Raw genomic sequence first — 18,586 nt, forward strand, 5'->3', positions numbered from 1 at the left:
TCCGAAAACCATCCCCAGTCAAAAATCAGTTTTCGAAATCAACATTCTCTCTCCAAAAAGCCGCCCCAATGAATGGTGGTATGATAGAACCCATTTTCCCAGTATAGCATTTAACGACGAAGTAGTTTTCCCGTGCTGTTTAAAATCCTGTTCTGAGCGAGTTTCAAACTTTTTTATTTGGGTAGATTTTCGGTGGAGTTGGTACTCTGCCTTCAAATCTGTCAACAATGGTAGAAATTTGGGGTTTTTGGAGGAGTGATAATTGGGGTGGACGGTCTTGGGCTTTCACGGTCTTCCTGGGTATGATGGTGCTTCACATCCTGGCCATTTTATTGTTTACCCGAGGTTTCCTTCTCACTCGGACCGAACTTTCCCAATATAGTCAATGCTCTGATGTTTTCGACTCTCCTTGCTCTCCTCCTTATGATCACAATGTTAACAACTCCAGTGGAGCACCGGGTTGCTGGACGAAACCTTCAGTCGATCGGCTCGTTATAATTGTTTTTGATGCTATCAGGTATTGTTCATGTTGCTATCTGGATTTTCATTTTATTGGGATTGCAAAATGATTCTAGCCTGACCAATCACTTAAAATCAATTTTCTTTCACTAATCCATCCTTACCACCTTTGACAAATTGTTACTACAGGTTTGATTTCGTTGCTCCGAGCACCTTCTACCCAGGCAACGACTTTGACTTCATTTTCAATCAGTTTGCTTTTGCATTTTCACCATGTCCCTTGATATGCTTTTCAACACATAATTATTGGTTATTGAATGTTCTATATTCGAGTAGCTTTGTCCAACCATCTACCATTTGTTTCCATTTTATTGATTATAATTTCCAGAGAAGAAACCATGGATGGATAAGCTACAAGTAATGCACGAACTTGCCAGTCAGCGCCCATCATCTGCTAGAATTTTCAAAGCTATAGCGGATCCACCCACCACCAGTTTACAACGTCTAAAGGTAATCATATGTTTTATTTATTCATTTTTGATATGTTATTTGCGGCCATGTGGGACGTTCTAGAGTTGGTTAACAGAAGGTCAATTTGTTCAATCAGTCTACACAAGGTTTCATCGAATACCAATGTCTTAGTATAGTTTCTGTACATTTACTGGATGTTGAATGTTTGAGGAATTTTTAAAATGACCTTCTACAATGTGCAAATTGATTTGCTAAACGTTTAATTTTTTATTTAAAAGGCTGTGTTTTTATTTAAATATTTTAAATATACTTGCGATAAATGGCCTTCATTTCAAACTAGGAAAAAACGACGCTAATTGATTCAAATTGACCCCAATTCATAAAAAAACAACTCAACTCAGTCGACGTCAAACCCAAATGGGTTGAAATTGACAACCATTTTTCTCAATACAGTGGGTGGTGGGTAGGGAGGAGACATAATGTGAATCTCCATTCAAATTTTTATTTTATACTTTTTGCAGGCCTCATATCTTCATAGGATTTGGACTCGTATTACAATAAAACCTTAACTTTATTTTCTATTCTTATTTTGAAAAGATAATTTCATTTGGTAACATTCATCATTTTCTTCATATTTCTTAGTATTACTGGCCTGAACATGCATTGACTTTTTTGTTTGTTTTTCTGCAACCTCTCTCCTAATTTTTAGTTCCACCGTCAATCACTTATTCTACTGCTATTGTGGTGGAGGAATTTAGTAATACTTGTCTTTTCATTCTTGAGCTAATGAAAATACTCCGTTCTCTCTTGGATTTATGCCTCTCTATGAATTTTTTAATTTGTTAGGATTATAATTTACTATACAAAAACTGCCACCCTACCGGTTCGCAAAGAAAAGAAAAAATACATATTCTGGTTCACATCTAATTTCTTGATTGTGTCAGTGAGATCTTCCTTTACCGTCTAGTGCAAACACAGCCTTATTTGCTACATAGAAGTCATATTATATATTGAAGCCATTCATTTTATGTTGAGATACAGCAATGTGATTGTGAGCCAAAATTCATTCTTGAACACTTGAATTCACTGAAAGGGGCAGGAAAATTTAGTGTATACCACTAGTGAATTGACACGAAAAACTTGGATGACTTGTGAACTAAGATTTATTTATGTATTGGATGCTGCAATTTTTATCGATGCAATAGAGTTTTATTGTACTAAAGATAGTGCAAAAACAGCCTTTAAACCAAAGCTCTCTTTAATCCTATTTACATGATCCAGAAAATTCCACTCCACAGCCGGAAATTCACGTTTATTTCTCTCCTATTTGTCCCACACAAAGCAATGTGTTTCCATGAGACAAAAACTGTTTCTGTTTTTCCAGCAAGCTTTTTTCACATACAGAAGTAATTCCTGCACAGTGGCATGCATTACATAATAATAAAGGCCTTGACAATTTGATACTACAACTTGTAGGTCACCTCATTGCTACTCGCTAATGGGGAAATAAAATTGCTTTCTAGTCTCATTGTAAGTCCATCGGGGATGTCATTAGTAAAAAGATACTATTTGTAGAGGTAGACTGGTTATACAACCTTTGACATATTGATGAGTGAAAGAGGCATGGTACATTTTTCTTAAATATATATCTGGTGCCATATTACATTTTTCAGGGCTTGACAACTGGTGGACTTCCCACTTTTATTGACGTAGGAAACAGCTTTGGTGCACCAGCAATTGTTGAAGATAACTTGATGCATCAGGTCTGGTTCTGTATTTAATCTTTGGTTTTGGCACAAAATGCATATACTTCATTTTCATATTTAACAGTTAATTTTGTTTACGAAATTTTTCATGTTTTGCTGTCTTCACTTCATTCTTTTCACATGCATCTAACTCTTCATCTTATATGTAGTTGGTTGCAAATGGAAAACGAGTAGTGATGATGGGTGATGATACATGGGTGCAGTTATTTCCACATCATTTCAATAAATCTTACCCGTTCCCATCCTTTAACGTAAAAGATCTTCATACGGTAGGCATTTATTTCCATCTATGTTTTCTATTTTGGACTCAAGATTTATCAAACTCATGAAAAACAATGTGTTTTTATCTAATCTTCTATTCAAATCTCTGAACAAGAGCTTCTCTCCTGAGAGTTTGTTCACTTAAGATCTTTATGTCATTTTTTGTCAGGTGGATGATGGGTGCGTCAAGAACGTGCTTCCAACCCTGTACAAAGAAGATTGGGATGTGCTCATAGCTCACTTTCTTGGTGTGGTATGCCTTCTGCTCTCTTCTTTCCTTGATTCCTTATATTGGTTTCATATATTAGAAGCCAATGGATTTATTTCCAGATATTGGAGAAGAGATGAATGTCTAACCAAGAAATTTGACAACATTCAACCATAAAAGAAAGGAGATATGAGTTTTATGAAAGTGAATTGTGTCATGGCTGCAACCTTTTTGGCTGTAGACTCTGAAACTGACAGGAAAATCAGATTGCATCCTTCAGTTAAGAGTATAATCTTAACCATTTAGAATAGAATATACAACAAAACTTTTCCTGATAAGGTGCTACGGTAGAGTGAATAGTATCTGTACAGGTGTAGCAGCGGGGTGGTGATAAGTTCAATACACAGAATATATGAAACTAAGTAGTTACATGGCTTGTTTTCTACTAGTTGAAGCGTCGTTGAACGTCCATGCACACTTGTGCTAAGCTGAAAATGAAATTGTAGTCTAATAAAATGTCGGTGGCTTGGATTGGATGCAGACATTAATCATTTTAAATTCAACGGAATTGTATCACCTGTAACTGAACTTGGTGGAGTCTCAAGTTTCACATATTTGGCTAGGTATCCCCTAGTACCATCCTTACACCAGTCTATGCCTCAAAGGAAAACTTTCTAATCACTTCCAGCTTTCCTGCATTCTTTGGTTTGTAAGTGAAATATTTTCGAGGACTGACAGTTATGAATATTGAAAGGGATTGCATCATCTGGAACTCACACGAGAACTCAGATTTTGTTATGCTTTATTTTCACCAGATGTGATATCATACAAAATGATTTTTTACTGCTAATTTCTGAAAATCTGGTGCATCCTGGGGATCATCGCCTTGAAGTTGCGATGATGTCTAGTTCCTGCCACAAATTCTAAAGTATGTTCCTTTCACATATTCCTAATAGCTAGCCTTTCATCCAGGAAGTTTATCACTGGCAATAAAGCATGATGGACTCTCAAGTTTCAGATATGTGGGCGAGATATCATACAGTATGGTTTCTACCACTGCACTATGACTGAGTTTCAATATTTTGATATTGAAGGGGATTGCTGACCTGATACTTACACAAGAATTCACATTTTACTATGCCACATGTAGAGACCAAACAAGAGACCATAAAGTGCTTGTCCAGTTTTTTTAAATTGGACTATCAATTGTATAATCATCTGGAATTTCTCATGAAGTCTAGTTATTGTCGCAAATTTTGAAGCTCCACAAAAATTAAAAATAAATAAATAAATGATATATTTCTTCTGGTTGGCAAAAGTGTGTATCTGGAGTCTATAGATGTGACTCATTTTCTGATTGGAAATATGTTGGGCAACCACTTTCCCACCACGGAGTATTCAAGGGGAAAACCATATTGATATCTTTTTCTTGTGATATTGAGTTGCCACTAGTTGTAGAAGATGTAGGGGGTTTTCTTCCCATTCTTGGTGAAATGCTTGTGTATGTGACAAGGCCTAATAAACAATAAGCTTGTGAGGCATAGAAATATTTTCCAGCTCCCTATCGACAGCCATGCTTGTGTGAATATTTCTATTCTGTAGTTCAACTAAGGGTCTTTATATGAAAATATAAATCAAAGCATGTGTTTATCTAACGTTGTAACTGAAAGTCTTTTTGACATTTACATATTTTATGTGCTACAGGATCATGCTGGGCATATATTTGGCGTTGATTCTTCACCAATGATAGAAAAATTGGAACAGTATAATGGAATTCTGAAGGTAAGCCTCTTGGTCTTCACATATATTTTTTGCAGCAACTAAAAAAAGGTAAAAAAGAAAAGAAAAGAAAAGAAAAAACTACATGTAGCTCATTTTCTGTTATTTCACTTGCCTTTTTGTGATACTTGTGCAGCACATTCTACTCGGCATGTATGCTTCCGTTTAGGATGCCAGATAGTGTTGTTGCCATGTTGAGAAAAAAATATGGGGGATTTTTTCAGGAGGTGATTGGTAGTTTGAGATTTTATGTGGTGTTCGTGTCACTATTTAGGATGCCAGATGGCAAAGTACTGTTTCCATTTAAAAAAAAATAAAAAATGGTGGTGGCTTTAAGAAGTGAGGTGATTGGTAGTTTGGGGTTCAATAACATGAAATAAAAGTAGAGATGGTTTAGGATCTAGAAATATTGGGAACATGAACTATAGGAAAATGACTTACGAGATTTCCCCTGGAACAATCTTATCTAGGTGTAGGGTGGTCAGGAGGAAGTATTTGTTGGGCCATAATGATTGAGATTACAAATGAACTGTGAGAGGTTCCCTTAGAAACCCCTGGAAGTTCACAACCCAATGATTTTCTTTCATTTATTAACTTCATGAATGGTGCAGTGTCTGAGAGGAAGGTAGTGTTAATTTAACATAAATCCAATCAATATTGAACAGTAAAAAAATTGGAGCATTATGGCAGCATGTCTACGTTGCTGCTGTTTCTCTTCATCGTTAAAGTTCTGGACAATTCAATTACAAATGCAGGGAAATAAACCTAATAATATAGAAAAAACTACCCTAACTTATAAAAAAAAAAAAAGAAAAAAAAAATATACACATATACAGTACAATATATATGCTAACAGGTCAGACGGTTTCTGGTTCCCTCGCTTCTTCATTTCCTAGGTTTTATAATCTCTCTTTGCTTTAAAATGCCCTAATAACTTTTGTTGGTTCACTTGGTAAAAATGGACCAATAAATGTAACTTTCGGTTCAGTCATCATTGTTCTCTTTATTTACCGTCTTTGGGTTCATTTATTTGAGACTTCCTCAATTGAGAAATGTTGTGGATGCTGGATTCTTGTTTTTCTTGCAAGCCATTCTTCCATGCTCTTGTTTATCCGACAAAATGTTAAATACCTAATTTTCGACCCATTCAAGTTCTTTAGGAAAACTTGTGCTCTTTATAGAGTTAAGGTATTTCTATAGCTGTTCTTTTATAGAAAACTGATACATGTGAATTGGTATGAAAGATGTGTTCCTTTCTCTCCCTCCCTTTCTAGTTTGTGATGTATTGAGATGCTGCGAGTTTGCTATGATGTAGACTTGTGGAAGCTATTTTAGTTTGGTCTTCCCAAGCTGGATAGTGGATTACTCCTTGGAAGCCCCATTCATCTTTGCAAGGGCAAGATGGGGGGTGTGGATGTGGGATACATTAAATTTTGCCATCTTTTGAGTAATTTGGTAAATAGAAACATTAGGAATTTTTGAAGGACAAAGCTGAGAGTTTTTGAGCCATGGGATGTGCTAAGTTTTTTTTAGCATTGTTGTGGATTTTTACAGTTATGAAGTCAATGGGATACCTTTTCTTAAAATATTATTAGATAGAAATTTATAATGTATTCTTAACTTATCCACACACATGCACACACACATATATACACATAAATACATATGTACACATATTTTTAGTTATATTGCTGGGTAACATATCTATTGACAATAACGAACTGGCTCTTGTTTTGTTTCAGAATGTTGTTGAAGTGCTGGAGAGCCACAGTGGTCCAGGTGATTTACATGAAAATACAATGCTTCTTGTGATGGGTGATCACGGGCAAACCCTCAATGGTGATCATGGGGGAGGCAGCGCAGAAGAGGTTTAATGTCTTATTAAGTTTGCTCAAAATTTATTATCAGCTATTCAAAGGAATTTTTATAGAAGCGTGTTATTTACATAGGTGGAAACTTCAATTTTTGCATTGAGTTTGAAGAAGCCTCCGACTTCTGCACTGGCAGCATTTGATAAGTCAACTTGTCAATTAGACATGGTATGACCTACTCTTTCTGTGGGAACTGGTGTATACTTGTCCAATAATTATGCTCGTGCTCGTGTGGTGGGAGTGGGGACTATTCTGGAGGTATGGTGAAAATGGTGGTATATACCCAAAAATTAAAAAAGTAAATACCTGCAAATCAGTGAAAAGAATGTAAAGCTCCTAATCTAATAGAGATGTTGCTTTACTACTGAAGTATTTTACCAAGTGCTTGATTGGTCATGCTTTTAAGTGCTCATTAGCTCTGAGTCCTACAAAATATATGGATAATAAGTGAGTTGTAAGTTGTGGGTCCAACGAAATATGTGAATAAAATGTATATTTGACTAGCTTAAATATAATATAAACTTTTTCTGACATGCACTAGACCTCTAAAGCTGCTTCCTTCAAACTTTTGATTCCTTTTTATAAAACCTTCACAAAAACTAATTCTTTTCTTGTCATTAGAAAATGACCTTTTTTAGAAACAGAAAAGTGAAAGTCAGGACCTATAATTTGAACACAAGCAATTTTATCAGGGTTGACACTTGCAAGATTAATGACAATAGAAATTAAGTGTGTGTGAATCTCTTATATAAGGTGTTCTTCTTGAATTTCCTTTATGTTGCTCTTTACAGCAAGGAAGGAGGATATGCCTTAGCTCCATTCAGCAGGTCTGTTGATTTGTTCACTTTTGGTGATAGTTTTTTGAATTTAGATTCTCCCTGGAAGTGCACTCACTCTACACTTATTATTGCAGCTTGATTTCACGGTAACAGTGTCTGCGCTGCTTGGCCTCCCATTTCCTTTTGGAAGGTGCAGTTCAAGAATCTTGATAATGTTTGTTTTGGATCTTTCATTTAAATTTTATATTCTTGTATCCGTATGATAGCTACATGAAATCTCTTAAAAACCTTCTTTTATTCCAAAATACAAAAGGCAGAGGATATGTCCACTGGATGGAATGTTTTTGCTTCACTGTTGACCAAGAAACACCAGAAGTGTACAATTCCTTGTAGCAATCTCTCTAACGAAAACAAATTTACACTCAAGTTTTACGATATAATGAAAAAGAGGTTCAGCTTCCAAAGGTTCAGAATGTATGTGTAAAGAACCTAAAAAGGAAAAAAAATTAAATTGCTTTAAGCATGGTTACTTGGACTTGTGTTCGCATGTGATAAATCAGTGTGGATCTAGAGGTCAGGCACAAGCATTGGCAATATATAGGACCCTGGTATCGGGACTAGCGATTTACTTTGGGTACAGTTATGTCGACGCACCATTTATGAAATTGAAAAATCAAATGAGGATGCCCTGAAGATGTTTAGATTGGGAAAAATTAAGCCTTTGTTTGGCACACGTTTAAATTATAAACAATTGTGGTCAAATCACTTTTTATTCTCGCAAGTATTACCCACTTATCCACTTTCTTTTTTATCTATCTGTAATTTAAATCGATTATAAAACAATTCCCAAACAAGCTTTGAAATTGTTTAGTTTCCAGGAAGAGGATACCTATCATTAGAAAACAGCATACGGTATTGGATCTGAAGTTATGTCAAATTCTTCTTTCATAAAATTCCAATTGGTCTTCGTAGCCTGTGGAAGATTTTTGCATGTAGAACTTTGCAGGCAATGATAGAAGCATATGCATATTACTTATATACCTTGATACATTTTGGCTTAGCTGATCTGAGAAAACACAACCAAGCCATTTGATTAATTTAGATATCTAAGTTAATTGTGCTACAGTAATTACCATTTCGGTTAGTGAATCAATAAGTGATTCTATCTTCCATTCTTTGCACAGCATTTTACTTTTTGGTTGTTATGAAGTTCAACAAACTGCAGATCGATGACTTGCTGAAATTTGCTGCATCCTACTATTTGGCTGGCTGAAAAATTTTCTTAGTTGAAGAAACTCTAACTAGTTTGACCTATTTTCAGCATTGGGCATGTTAATTCTGAACTATTTGCCTTAGCTGCTGGCACATGGAACCTGAAAAGGCTGGCTACCCATGATCGTCAAAGTCTGTCAGAATTGGATGAGTGGATGCAGAATTATGTCAATGTTCTCTGTATTAATTCTTGGCAGGTAATGTTTAGCCAGTCAACCTATAAATACATTGGAATTTTAGTAGAAGTTAGTATTAAGGATCAGCAAAATGGACTATAAAATTGCTACTTGGCTTATATATTTTGTTTTTTCCTTGTTTGCTAATTATTTTACTTTTTATAGTTCGGAAGGTAATGAATAAACATGCCTTTGTTTCTCCTTATCAAAAGAATAATGGAGCCTAATTTTGGTATTGGTTATGTTTCTATTGGGGAAAGTTTAGTTTCTTACTTTAGTTCCCTCGTAGTTTGTCTCTAATATGTTCACCATCTCTGAAACTTCGACATTTTTCACTTGTTGATTAGTTTCAATTCGCATTGGAGCTACAAGGATTGTCAACCTGCTTTTAATGCTAATAAATGGAAATATATTGAATGCATTCAATGACAATTCTTAAGACTTTATTTTGATTGCAATAAAAAACATAATTGATGATGTACAATCATCAAACTCAATGTTCACTTGCCATTGTGTCAAAAAGTGTCTCAATTTTTTTATATTATAGAACTGAATGGGACAATGCATTCCGTTAACAAATATCTTTCTCCTTGTTTGAATCATGAATGTGTTGTTTATACGGAATAAACTGTGACAACGAGTATGTTGGTGCTTAATTGTTGTAGAGAGATATCTTTAGTGCGTTGATATTTGAAGATGAAGTGGGTTTGTAGAGGTGGAGGTGGAAGACAGGTAATACGTCATCAATCTTCCTTAGGTAGTGGCAGCGATGACTATTTCTGCTGTTTGTAGGGCATTACAAGATGCTATGCCACCGTATTTTAAGTGGCTTAGGCAAAAATCGTGAGGGGGATGGAAGATTGTGGTGTACCTAGTGAAGTGGAAATTTGAAAGGAAGAGTTTGGTTGCATAAAGTTTGGACTGACCATTGTTTCGAAAAGCTATCTGAGGCCAGTCTTGCTTGAGGCTTTTATTAAATTTCTTGAATCTAAGGCCTTAGTACCATTTGTCAACGCTTATGTACGAACTACTGTGGCCTGTGCCTTAAAAATACTCATGTCTTGTATACGTAGATTTTTTATTATGTACCTCAACTTCATGGCAGGAATCGAATATTCTCTTAAAGTTCTAATAGTGATTTATCTCTTTCAATTATGTTTTTTAAAATTTTTAACACTTTAACAAACACTTTCGAGACACATGTTTGACATCAACCATATTCCTTGTAGTTCTAACTTCTAACAAAAGAGGAACATGTCTGCAGCACATTAAGGGTATTGAAAAGCCTCATTTTATATATTTTGGAAAACAAAATTAGGGAGGAAGCTTATAGTTACCAAAGCCTTTAAGTAATAAAATCGATGAATTTCATGTCAAATTTTTTATATATGTAGTACGTGCATTTTTCTAGTAGTAGTAAAATATAGTTTATGTAACATCATAGTCCACTGTCACTTGGTATAATATTATCCTCTTTGGGCCTAGCTCGCACGGTTTTGTTCGTGGACTTTCATTCAAAAGGTCTTATAAGTTAAAGGCTCACTGCCAATTGGTACAAGGCCTTTTGGCTGAAAGCCTAAGAACAAAATTGTGCAGTTAGGTCCAAAGCGAACAATATAATACCCAAGGGGACTTGGAAGTTATAGTTTAACCCTAAGTTATCTTGATATAACAAATATTCACTTTTCCAATTCAAAAGATGCCACTTGCAAAAATCAAAGCAAAATATTAGTTTTCTTGAAAAATAATAGTGAGAGATTCACTGTCATGTGTATGTACTTGTACCTCTTAGGTAGTGATGACATGAGAAATTTTTAGGGTATTTCTACTTCTAATAGTAGATTACATTGCAATTTTGTTACTTATTTGAAAACTTATTATTGATTTCTATTTCCTTTTTTTGCAAGTTAGACTTCTAATAATGTTTATATATTTTGTTATGGACTTTATAAGATAGTTTTTGATTTATAAAGAATGTATTTCTAATTTTGTTTGAATTATTTATTGGTTTGTCTCACGGCTTACACCTCTTCTAAACACCTTGATACCCAGTTGTGCCTTTTTTATAAATTGCGAGAAGAAAGTGGTTATTAACTAGCATTTGGATAATACCCAACTACAATTAATTTGACGTTATTGTACCTCAAAAAAATGTGGAACCACTATATCTAAAAGCATAAGCTACTAGAGAGGATAAATATTTATTTAAAATCTAGTTTTCACCATATCCCTTTATATGCAGATTAATTTTTCATCTAAGCCCCAACATGAGCATAATATCTGAAGAGGTGGTAGCGAGATTTGAATTGATGACCTCTACTTGCGTTGATACTATCTAAAAGTTTAAGCTCTTAGATGGGGGTTACATTTATTTATTTAAATTAAATTTTCATAAAAGAAAGTAGTACTCAAAATTAATTTTTCCACTCATTGTGAGCAAAAGGATAGATGTGCACTCTTGAAGCTCGTATCATTTGATTGGTTGTTGCATTAATATAATTCTTAGTTTGACTCTAGTAATTAATAAGGTTCAGTAGAAAAACCTGGAGACTTCATTCTTGTCCAGTTGGTACTATATTTTAAGTTTTATACTACAACCTCTATTTTAGACTCGGGTTTGCTTATGTAGGTGAAGAAATACATTGATGTCTATTCATCTTTGTCGCTAATTGGTTTCTCGGAGAAAGATTTGCTGCATGTATCAGAGCTGTATGCTCAGGCTCAAGAGTTTTGGTCACTCACTCCAGAGAGTTCAGCACTACATGAAAAAGAAAGCTCTTCTACCTTGTTACCTGCTATCAAAAGGCAAATTGAAGCATATTCTGCATTTTTGGCAAGTGTTGCCTCGCTGGCCCGGTCGAACTGGACTGAGTTTAATCTGAAGTTAATGGGAATAGGTTTCTGTGTTATGTTGTTTTCACTTTTTCTGCATGCTTCTAGCATCAAGAGGTTGGATAACCTATGTGGACTTCATTCTCCTTCCAGTGGCGATTCTGGGAATTCCTTTGGGATGATTTTTGCTTATATTGCAGTCTTGATTCGTGCTTGCAGTTTTCTTTCAAATAGTTATATTCGTAAGTCCTGTGCCTATATAGTATTTTCAGGGTCATATTTCTCTAGTATTATCTTTTATCTGACTTCTTTCCCGGTTTGATATATTCTCGAGATGCAGTGGAAGAAGGCAGAGTGGCTAGTTTTCTTTTGGCCACGACTGCAATGCTTCAACTACGTTGTGCAATAATGAAGAAGATGATGTTACTTGAAGTAGGTATCTCAAGTGTTATCGTGGTTATACTTTTGAAATTGAAACTGTCAAAATATATATCATTTTTCTTCAAATACATGATCTGTTGTTTTTTTTCTAACATGTTTTATTTTTGTGGAAATTCTGGAAGGAAGTAGATTGTGGTTCATGACTGTTTCTATGTTGGATCTGCAGGCACTTGCATTAGTTTTTTTGGTTCCTTTCCTAAGAATTAGTATTGAACTTGGGCAATTAAAGCAAGCTGTCAGTTCTTTATTCTTGAAGATGGATCCTTCAAGAACACTCGGAATCAATGGGGACTCTCAGTTCTGGATGTCAATAACTCAGTTTATGCCGATATTAGCTCTTATGATTGTGGCATATCTACTTTACAAGAGTATTGTTTGCTGCTCCGGTCACGGAATCTTGAAGTATGTTATTGTAGGAAGCTTATCTAATTTCATGCTGATAGCCATATATTGGGCCTGCAATGATAACCTATTGAACCTCCCTATGGTGCCAAGTGTAATAATGGTTAACCTTATTCCTCGAATCATCTATGCTGTTGGAGTTTTCCAGGTATTGATATTGGCCATAGTTCAACTTTTGGTTAGAGAGACGACTGTGAATTTGGAAGGAAGTACAATTTTCAAAGTATTGGCCATGTTATCTGCATGGAGTTCCACAATCATAGTTATATCTGGAAAACAAGGTCCCTTGGCTGTCTTGGCATTGTTAATTGGAGGTGCTTGCCGTCAATTGTAACTTTTCAATATTTATAATTAAGTTGAGCCAACTTTAATAGTTAACTTGCAGTTATATTTGAATTTCCTCTTTATAGGTTGGTGCATAATTAGGTTGATGAGATTGGAACGTAACACTGAGAACGAATATTCTGGATCTTCACTTTTTTATGCACTTCCTGTAACACAATGGAGCCTTCTTGCTGTGTGTATGTTTTTCGGTACAGGTCACTGGTAAGATGCTTTGCCTCTGCTGCATGCTGATTCTGATATCCAGTTATGAATATCTCATTTCATTACCAAATTAAGACTTGGCTGCAAGTGTTTTCTTCTTCCATCTTTTTTCCCATCCTTTTACCTTTGAGGTCATGCTGGTTTCACTTTAACAATAACTTCACGCAGGTGTGCTTTTGATGGCCTTAGATATGCTGCTGCATTTGTTGGGTGAGCGCATATATTTCATTAATGATTTTTCCCCAGTTTGAATTGGAAGGCCTTGTTTAATTGTACATTTGCCAATTCCTTGTTCCCTTTTTTCTGGAGTGCATATGAACATATTGTTTTATGTATTTCAGGTTTGATGAATTCAACCTCATTCGCCAAGCCATCCTTCTTACAATTGATACATTTGGTTTTTCTCACATTTTTCCTATATTTGGACTTCCATTTCTTGTCGCATGCTGTTGTCCCCCAAGGCAGACCAAGCGATTATTTTCCATGCGACTATGTCAGGTTAATTTCTTGCTGGAAAATTTCATTTATAATTTCAATGGATTCCGAGCAGTAATTACAGATACCGTTATGTTTCAGGTTTATTTGATGTATGGTCTCATTACAGCTGTATCGGTCACATTTACTATATTATGCGTCACAATACAAAGGCGGCATTTGATGGTAAATACTCGTATTTGCTGAGATTTACATGCATTTGAAATTTTGAATGAATCTGTTGACACAAATATTTCAAATTCCCTTGCAGGTATGGGGATTATTTGCTCCAAAATTTGTTTTTGATGTAGTAGGACTTGTTCTCACTGATATCATGATTTGTTTATCATCGCTGTACTACATGGTGTGAGTACTTATGGCGAAAGCCGGATTTTTGTTTGTCCCATGATTTGTAATCATCCATCGTCTCTTACTCGGGTTATTGCTTGACATTTCATATTTGGTTTTCTTAAAGAGGGTATAGAGTTGCGGAACGATTAGAAGAGAGAGTTGTTGAGTTATGGGTTTAATGTAATTCATTGAGGACAAAACTTTGTTTCTTTGACAAATTTTTTAAATCTAGATTACACATTGGAAATCATGAATTGTCAACCTATTTTTGTTTGGTACCCATTTGAAATTTCTATGATGTATATAATGCTTCTTAATTATTATGTATAAGATTTGGCCCAGGGTAATTGTTGACCGTTTGTACGTATGGCTAAGCAAGCAAAATAGAGTATGATGAAAATATGGTTGTGCTCCACGTACATAATATTGATTTACATATACATGATGTGGTGAAATATAATTAGGTTAAAATTTATTCGACAGAAAAAAAGGGCATTCCTCCCTCTCTTTTTGATACCTTATTTGTTTGTAAACCATTATTTAACTGTTTATGTAGTATTATTCATGAAAAATTATCTCAATGACTGTGTACGATGTTTAGACAAGAAAGCGATGGAAAACTTGAAACTTGAGAACATCATCAAGAACCTCATAAACATAAATTCCACCAAGAAAGCATTAGAAATCTGAATACAAATCATCATCCACAAGAAATATGAGGTAAAGAGTGGATTGGCCCCTTGGGGCATAATTTAGTGGTGCAAAGGATAGGAGTGAGGTTATCTCACGTCTTGCTGATAGCCGCAGTTTGAGGGTTTAATTCTTGAGATATGGAATTGGATTTCTTGTAGGCGTAGTGTACAGACAACTTTTGTTCCTTGGCCCGTTGGGACACATCCCTCGATTTACTTCCCCCACAAAGCTCTAGGGACGGGACGGTGGGAGCTCTCAAGATTTGGGTTCAACCTTTTTTAGGTAAAGAGTGAATTGTCCATAAAAGCAACGTCTTTTCAAGAATTAATCACATAGACATTATGAAAAAAGAGTGTAGTTTGTTATTGCTTCTGCCACTATGTTGGGTTCAACATATGTTCTATTGTGAGACTTGAGTGGTAGGTTTTTTCAAAACCATTGCTGCTAGTTTAGATGCAATCACTCTTACCATAGAATGACGATCCTATCGATCTTACGTTAGTCAGACCATTTAACTTTATATATTTGAGGAGTGGTAGGTGGCCGAGCATTGGGATTTCTATCTTTTGTTGCAATTTTTTAAATTCGATCTTGATCAGTTTATCAAATATCATCCGAAGGCCACCAATGCCTTTATATATTCCCATATTTCTATTCCACAATGGAATATTTTACTTTGAAATCCTTCAATCTTTATGTTCTTCAGATTTTCATGAGGTTGTCCTTTACACTCTCAGCATTGCTGTTACTTCTCATGCCATTCTTTATTTTTTAAAATTTATTTTATAAATATAATGCAAAGTTACCGTTTTATGCCGTTTAAAATTAGTGAAAATGGTAAAAAGAAGTAGGTGATTATAATGAAACGTTCCATAAAATTGGGTGGTCATGATGACACTAAGTATAAAGTTGAATGACTATGGCGAAATAAAATCAAATTAGATGACTATGATGATACTAAGCCCCTGTTTGGCCCCCATTACCTGAAAATGGTAATGGGGGGAATAGTATTTTTTAGAAAAATGAGTGGTTGAAAAAGAAGGTAAAGTTTTCGATTTACGTGTAATATTATTTTATAGAAGATTGTATGGTTGAAAATAGGAGAGAGAAAAATGGAATGTAATGTAATTTAATTTAATGTTAATCAAACAGGGGCTAAATATAAAAATGGGCGACTATTGATGAATTTAACCCAATATGTGATTGAAACGTCCCTATTTAGTTTTTTGGGGGGTGGGTGGGGGGGGGTTTTTTTTAGTATATTTTGATAAAAGGTCAAGTATTATGTTATTTAAAACTTATAAGCTTTAAAATTACGTGATTAAAATTAATTATTAATTTTGATTTATATCAAAATTTAAATTTTAATCTTTATCGAGCGGGATATAAAAAATAAAATCCAATAAATATAGAAGCTGACATTACAAATCCGGCCCACCCTAAATTGACTACTATAAAGCTCGTACTAATCCTATTTCAAAATGCGAACTCTTCCAGAGAAGCAAATCTAGGGCTTCAACTCGATTCCATCACACTTGAGGTTCAAATTCTAATCTACCTAAATATTCTTCTTTTGAATGGATTTTCTTGTATGTTTCTTAGCGATTAGAGGAAGTATTAGCCTTTTAATTATTATTATTTAACTGTTTTTCTTGTTTCTGGTTGATTGCACCAATATTCTACGCTAAAGCTCATAGAAATTTACTTATGGGAAATGAAACATTCAATTACATACATTTCTTAGCGAGGAATCATAATGTTATTTTTTCATTACGTTATATCCGTATGATTCATGTTCAATTCAGAATAACCATCCTGTTCTAGAGTATTTTTTATGTAAATATAACATTTCCTGAAGATATTCATGTAATTTGCAACTGATCCTCCTTAATGTAGTGTTATTATCTTAATTGGATGGATAATAATAAAAAATTAGTTACCTCCTTTTGAGTCTACTCTTGCAGTGGTAAATTCTTTGTTGTATGGACTAGGTTTAATAATCTGGCTGTGTTTAGTAAAACTTGGCGTTTTCATCTAATCTAATGCATAAGCCATGGAGGGAAGAATAGATCTTAAACCCTTAATTTAGCATATTAGAACAAATACTATTCTCCACCATTTTTGACCTATATGTAATTATGCTTTTAATTTATGAAACTGAGAAGGGGCCATGAGATTGTGCACATGGTACTTTTGATGGTTTTTAGGTGAAACTTTGTTAGATAGTATCATCCTAGGACTTGTAAGCGCCAAGTTTGAGAAATGTACAACCATAGAATAATAAACTCTCTTATTTTTGAGCTCTATGTAATTTTCTTTAGCTGGTTGCATCTGTCATATTTGTAAGAATTGTACTTGGACATTCTTCCTAGTGCTCGTTTGGGATTGAATCTAACCGACTGTTTGTATATTGTCCGAAAAATAAACAATTCAGAATAATCATCATTTTATAGAGTATTTTTTTTTATGTAAATATAACATTTCCTGAAGATATTCATGTAAATGAGACTGGCCCTCCTTAATGTAGTGTTATAATCTTAATTGGATGTATATAATAGAAAATTAGTTACCTCCTTTTGAGTCTACTCTTCCAGTGGTAAATTCTTCATTGTATGCGCAAGGTGTAATAATCTGGCTGTGTTGAATAAAACTGGTCATCGTCTTCTAATCTAATGCATAAGCCATGGAAGGAAGAATAGATCTAAAACTCTAAATTTAGCATATTAAAATAAATACTATTCTCCACCATTTCCGATCATTATGTTTATAATTTATTTAACCAAGGGCCATGAGATTGTGCACATAGTATTTTAGATGGTTTTGAGGTGAAATTTTGTCAGATAGTATCATCCTAGGATTTTTTAGCGCGAAGTTTGAGAAATGTAGAGTCATAGAATGATCAAACTCTTGCACTTTCGAGCTATATGTATATATCCTTAGCTTGTTGCATCTGTCATTTTTGTAAGAATTGTATTTGGACATTTCTCCTAAAGGTTGTTTGGGCTTGTCTCTAACCAACTGGTTGTATATTGTCCTTAAAAATAAACAAATGTTATTTGGTTGACAATGATCAGCTCATTGCTAATCACTGATTCTCAAGGTTCAAATTCTTGTCTAATTTGCATTCTTGTAGGCATAACAGAAGGATTTGAGTTGTCTTGTCAGATGGCTGGGCCTTTTTCAGGATATTTTGGGCTTGCACCCAAGACCAAGAATGTTGTGGTTGCTGGAGGTTTGACAGCATTTGTCTTTGGGGTCTATTTCTACACTATGAGGGCTGTTGGTGGTACTGATGAACTTCAGGTAGCTATTGACAAGTTTGAAGAGCATAAACGTAGGAATGAGACTGAACCGAGCTTGGAACGCAAGGCGTAATAGTCATACTCTCCGCATATTTATATATAACTATGTAATAATGATGGGTGGGTGAGCGAACTTTTGCCCATTTTTGCTAATGAATCTTTTCTGGACGTACATATTTTGTTGTATTTCGCTTGCTATTGTTAATAGGTGCATTATAGGTTTGCCAAGAGAACAAGCTTAACCTTGAATTGAATAGGGTTTGGTAGGCTTCATCCTTTTAATTTACTTTGAACTGATAACTTGTTGCTTCGAATGTACAAACAATTGAACTATCAAGAAATCTTCCAAGTTTTAAGCAAAAAAGAACCCTCCCTATTTGAATTCCTTTGATTCAAAATTCTTTTTTCTGCACTCTCATTTTCAATTACACATTTATGCAATAAAATATTTTATACATAAATTCAAATCATTTTCCTATTTTTTAGTTACACACGATTCTTCA

General features: G+C 34.7%; 2 protein-coding genes across 2 annotated transcripts; both read left to right on the forward strand.

The window, feature by feature from the left end:
- On the forward strand, positions 1 to 14,353 carry LOC111381655 (GPI ethanolamine phosphate transferase 3). The gene is made up of 20 exons (XM_023005456.1): positions 1 to 517; positions 649 to 683; positions 848 to 969; positions 2,604 to 2,693; positions 2,846 to 2,965; positions 3,127 to 3,210; positions 4,870 to 4,947; positions 6,687 to 6,812; positions 6,894 to 6,983; positions 7,607 to 7,642; positions 7,729 to 7,784; positions 8,916 to 9,063; positions 11,672 to 12,116; positions 12,215 to 12,306; positions 12,482 to 13,031; positions 13,128 to 13,263; positions 13,432 to 13,473; positions 13,605 to 13,761; positions 13,840 to 13,923; positions 14,009 to 14,353. Exons 1-20 carry the CDS (start codon positions 228 to 230, stop codon positions 14,105 to 14,107), a joined length of 2,880 nt encoding a protein of 959 aa, XP_022861224.1. The 5' UTR covers positions 1 to 227; the 3' UTR covers positions 14,108 to 14,353.
- Positions 14,354 to 16,214: 1,861 nt separating this feature from the next.
- On the forward strand, positions 16,215 to 18,281 carry LOC111381658. Its single transcript, XM_023005459.1, has 2 exons — positions 16,215 to 16,321; positions 17,915 to 18,281. The coding sequence occupies exon 2, from the start codon at positions 17,947 to 17,949 to the stop codon at positions 18,154 to 18,156; it is 210 nt and encodes a 69-aa protein (XP_022861227.1). The 5' UTR covers positions 16,215 to 16,321; positions 17,915 to 17,946; the 3' UTR covers positions 18,157 to 18,281.
- The last annotated feature ends 305 nt before the right edge of the window (positions 18,282 to 18,586 follow it).

This window comes from Olea europaea, unplaced genomic scaffold, assembly GCF_002742605.1.
Source record: "Olea europaea var. sylvestris unplaced genomic scaffold, O_europaea_v1 scaffold2350, whole genome shotgun sequence".
Taxonomy (NCBI): domain Eukaryota; kingdom Viridiplantae; phylum Streptophyta; class Magnoliopsida; order Lamiales; family Oleaceae; genus Olea; species Olea europaea.

Bases quoted from the DNA above. Each gene is read 5' to 3' on its own strand.
- LOC111381655 (XM_023005456.1), top strand. From the start codon at position 228: ATGGTAGAAATTTGGGGTTTTTGGAGGAGTGATAATTGGGGTGGACGG. The intron at 518-648 runs GTATTGTTCATG...TTGTTACTACAG, and splicing joins ATTGTTTTTGATGCTATCAG to GTTTGATTTCGTTGCTCCGA. The intron at 2,966-3,126 runs GTAGGCATTTAT...ATTTTTTGTCAG, and splicing joins ACGTAAAAGATCTTCATACG to GTGGATGATGGGTGCGTCAA.
- LOC111381658 (XM_023005459.1), top strand. From the start codon at position 17,947: ATGGCTGGGCCTTTTTCAGGATATTTTGGGCTTGCACCCAAGACCAAG.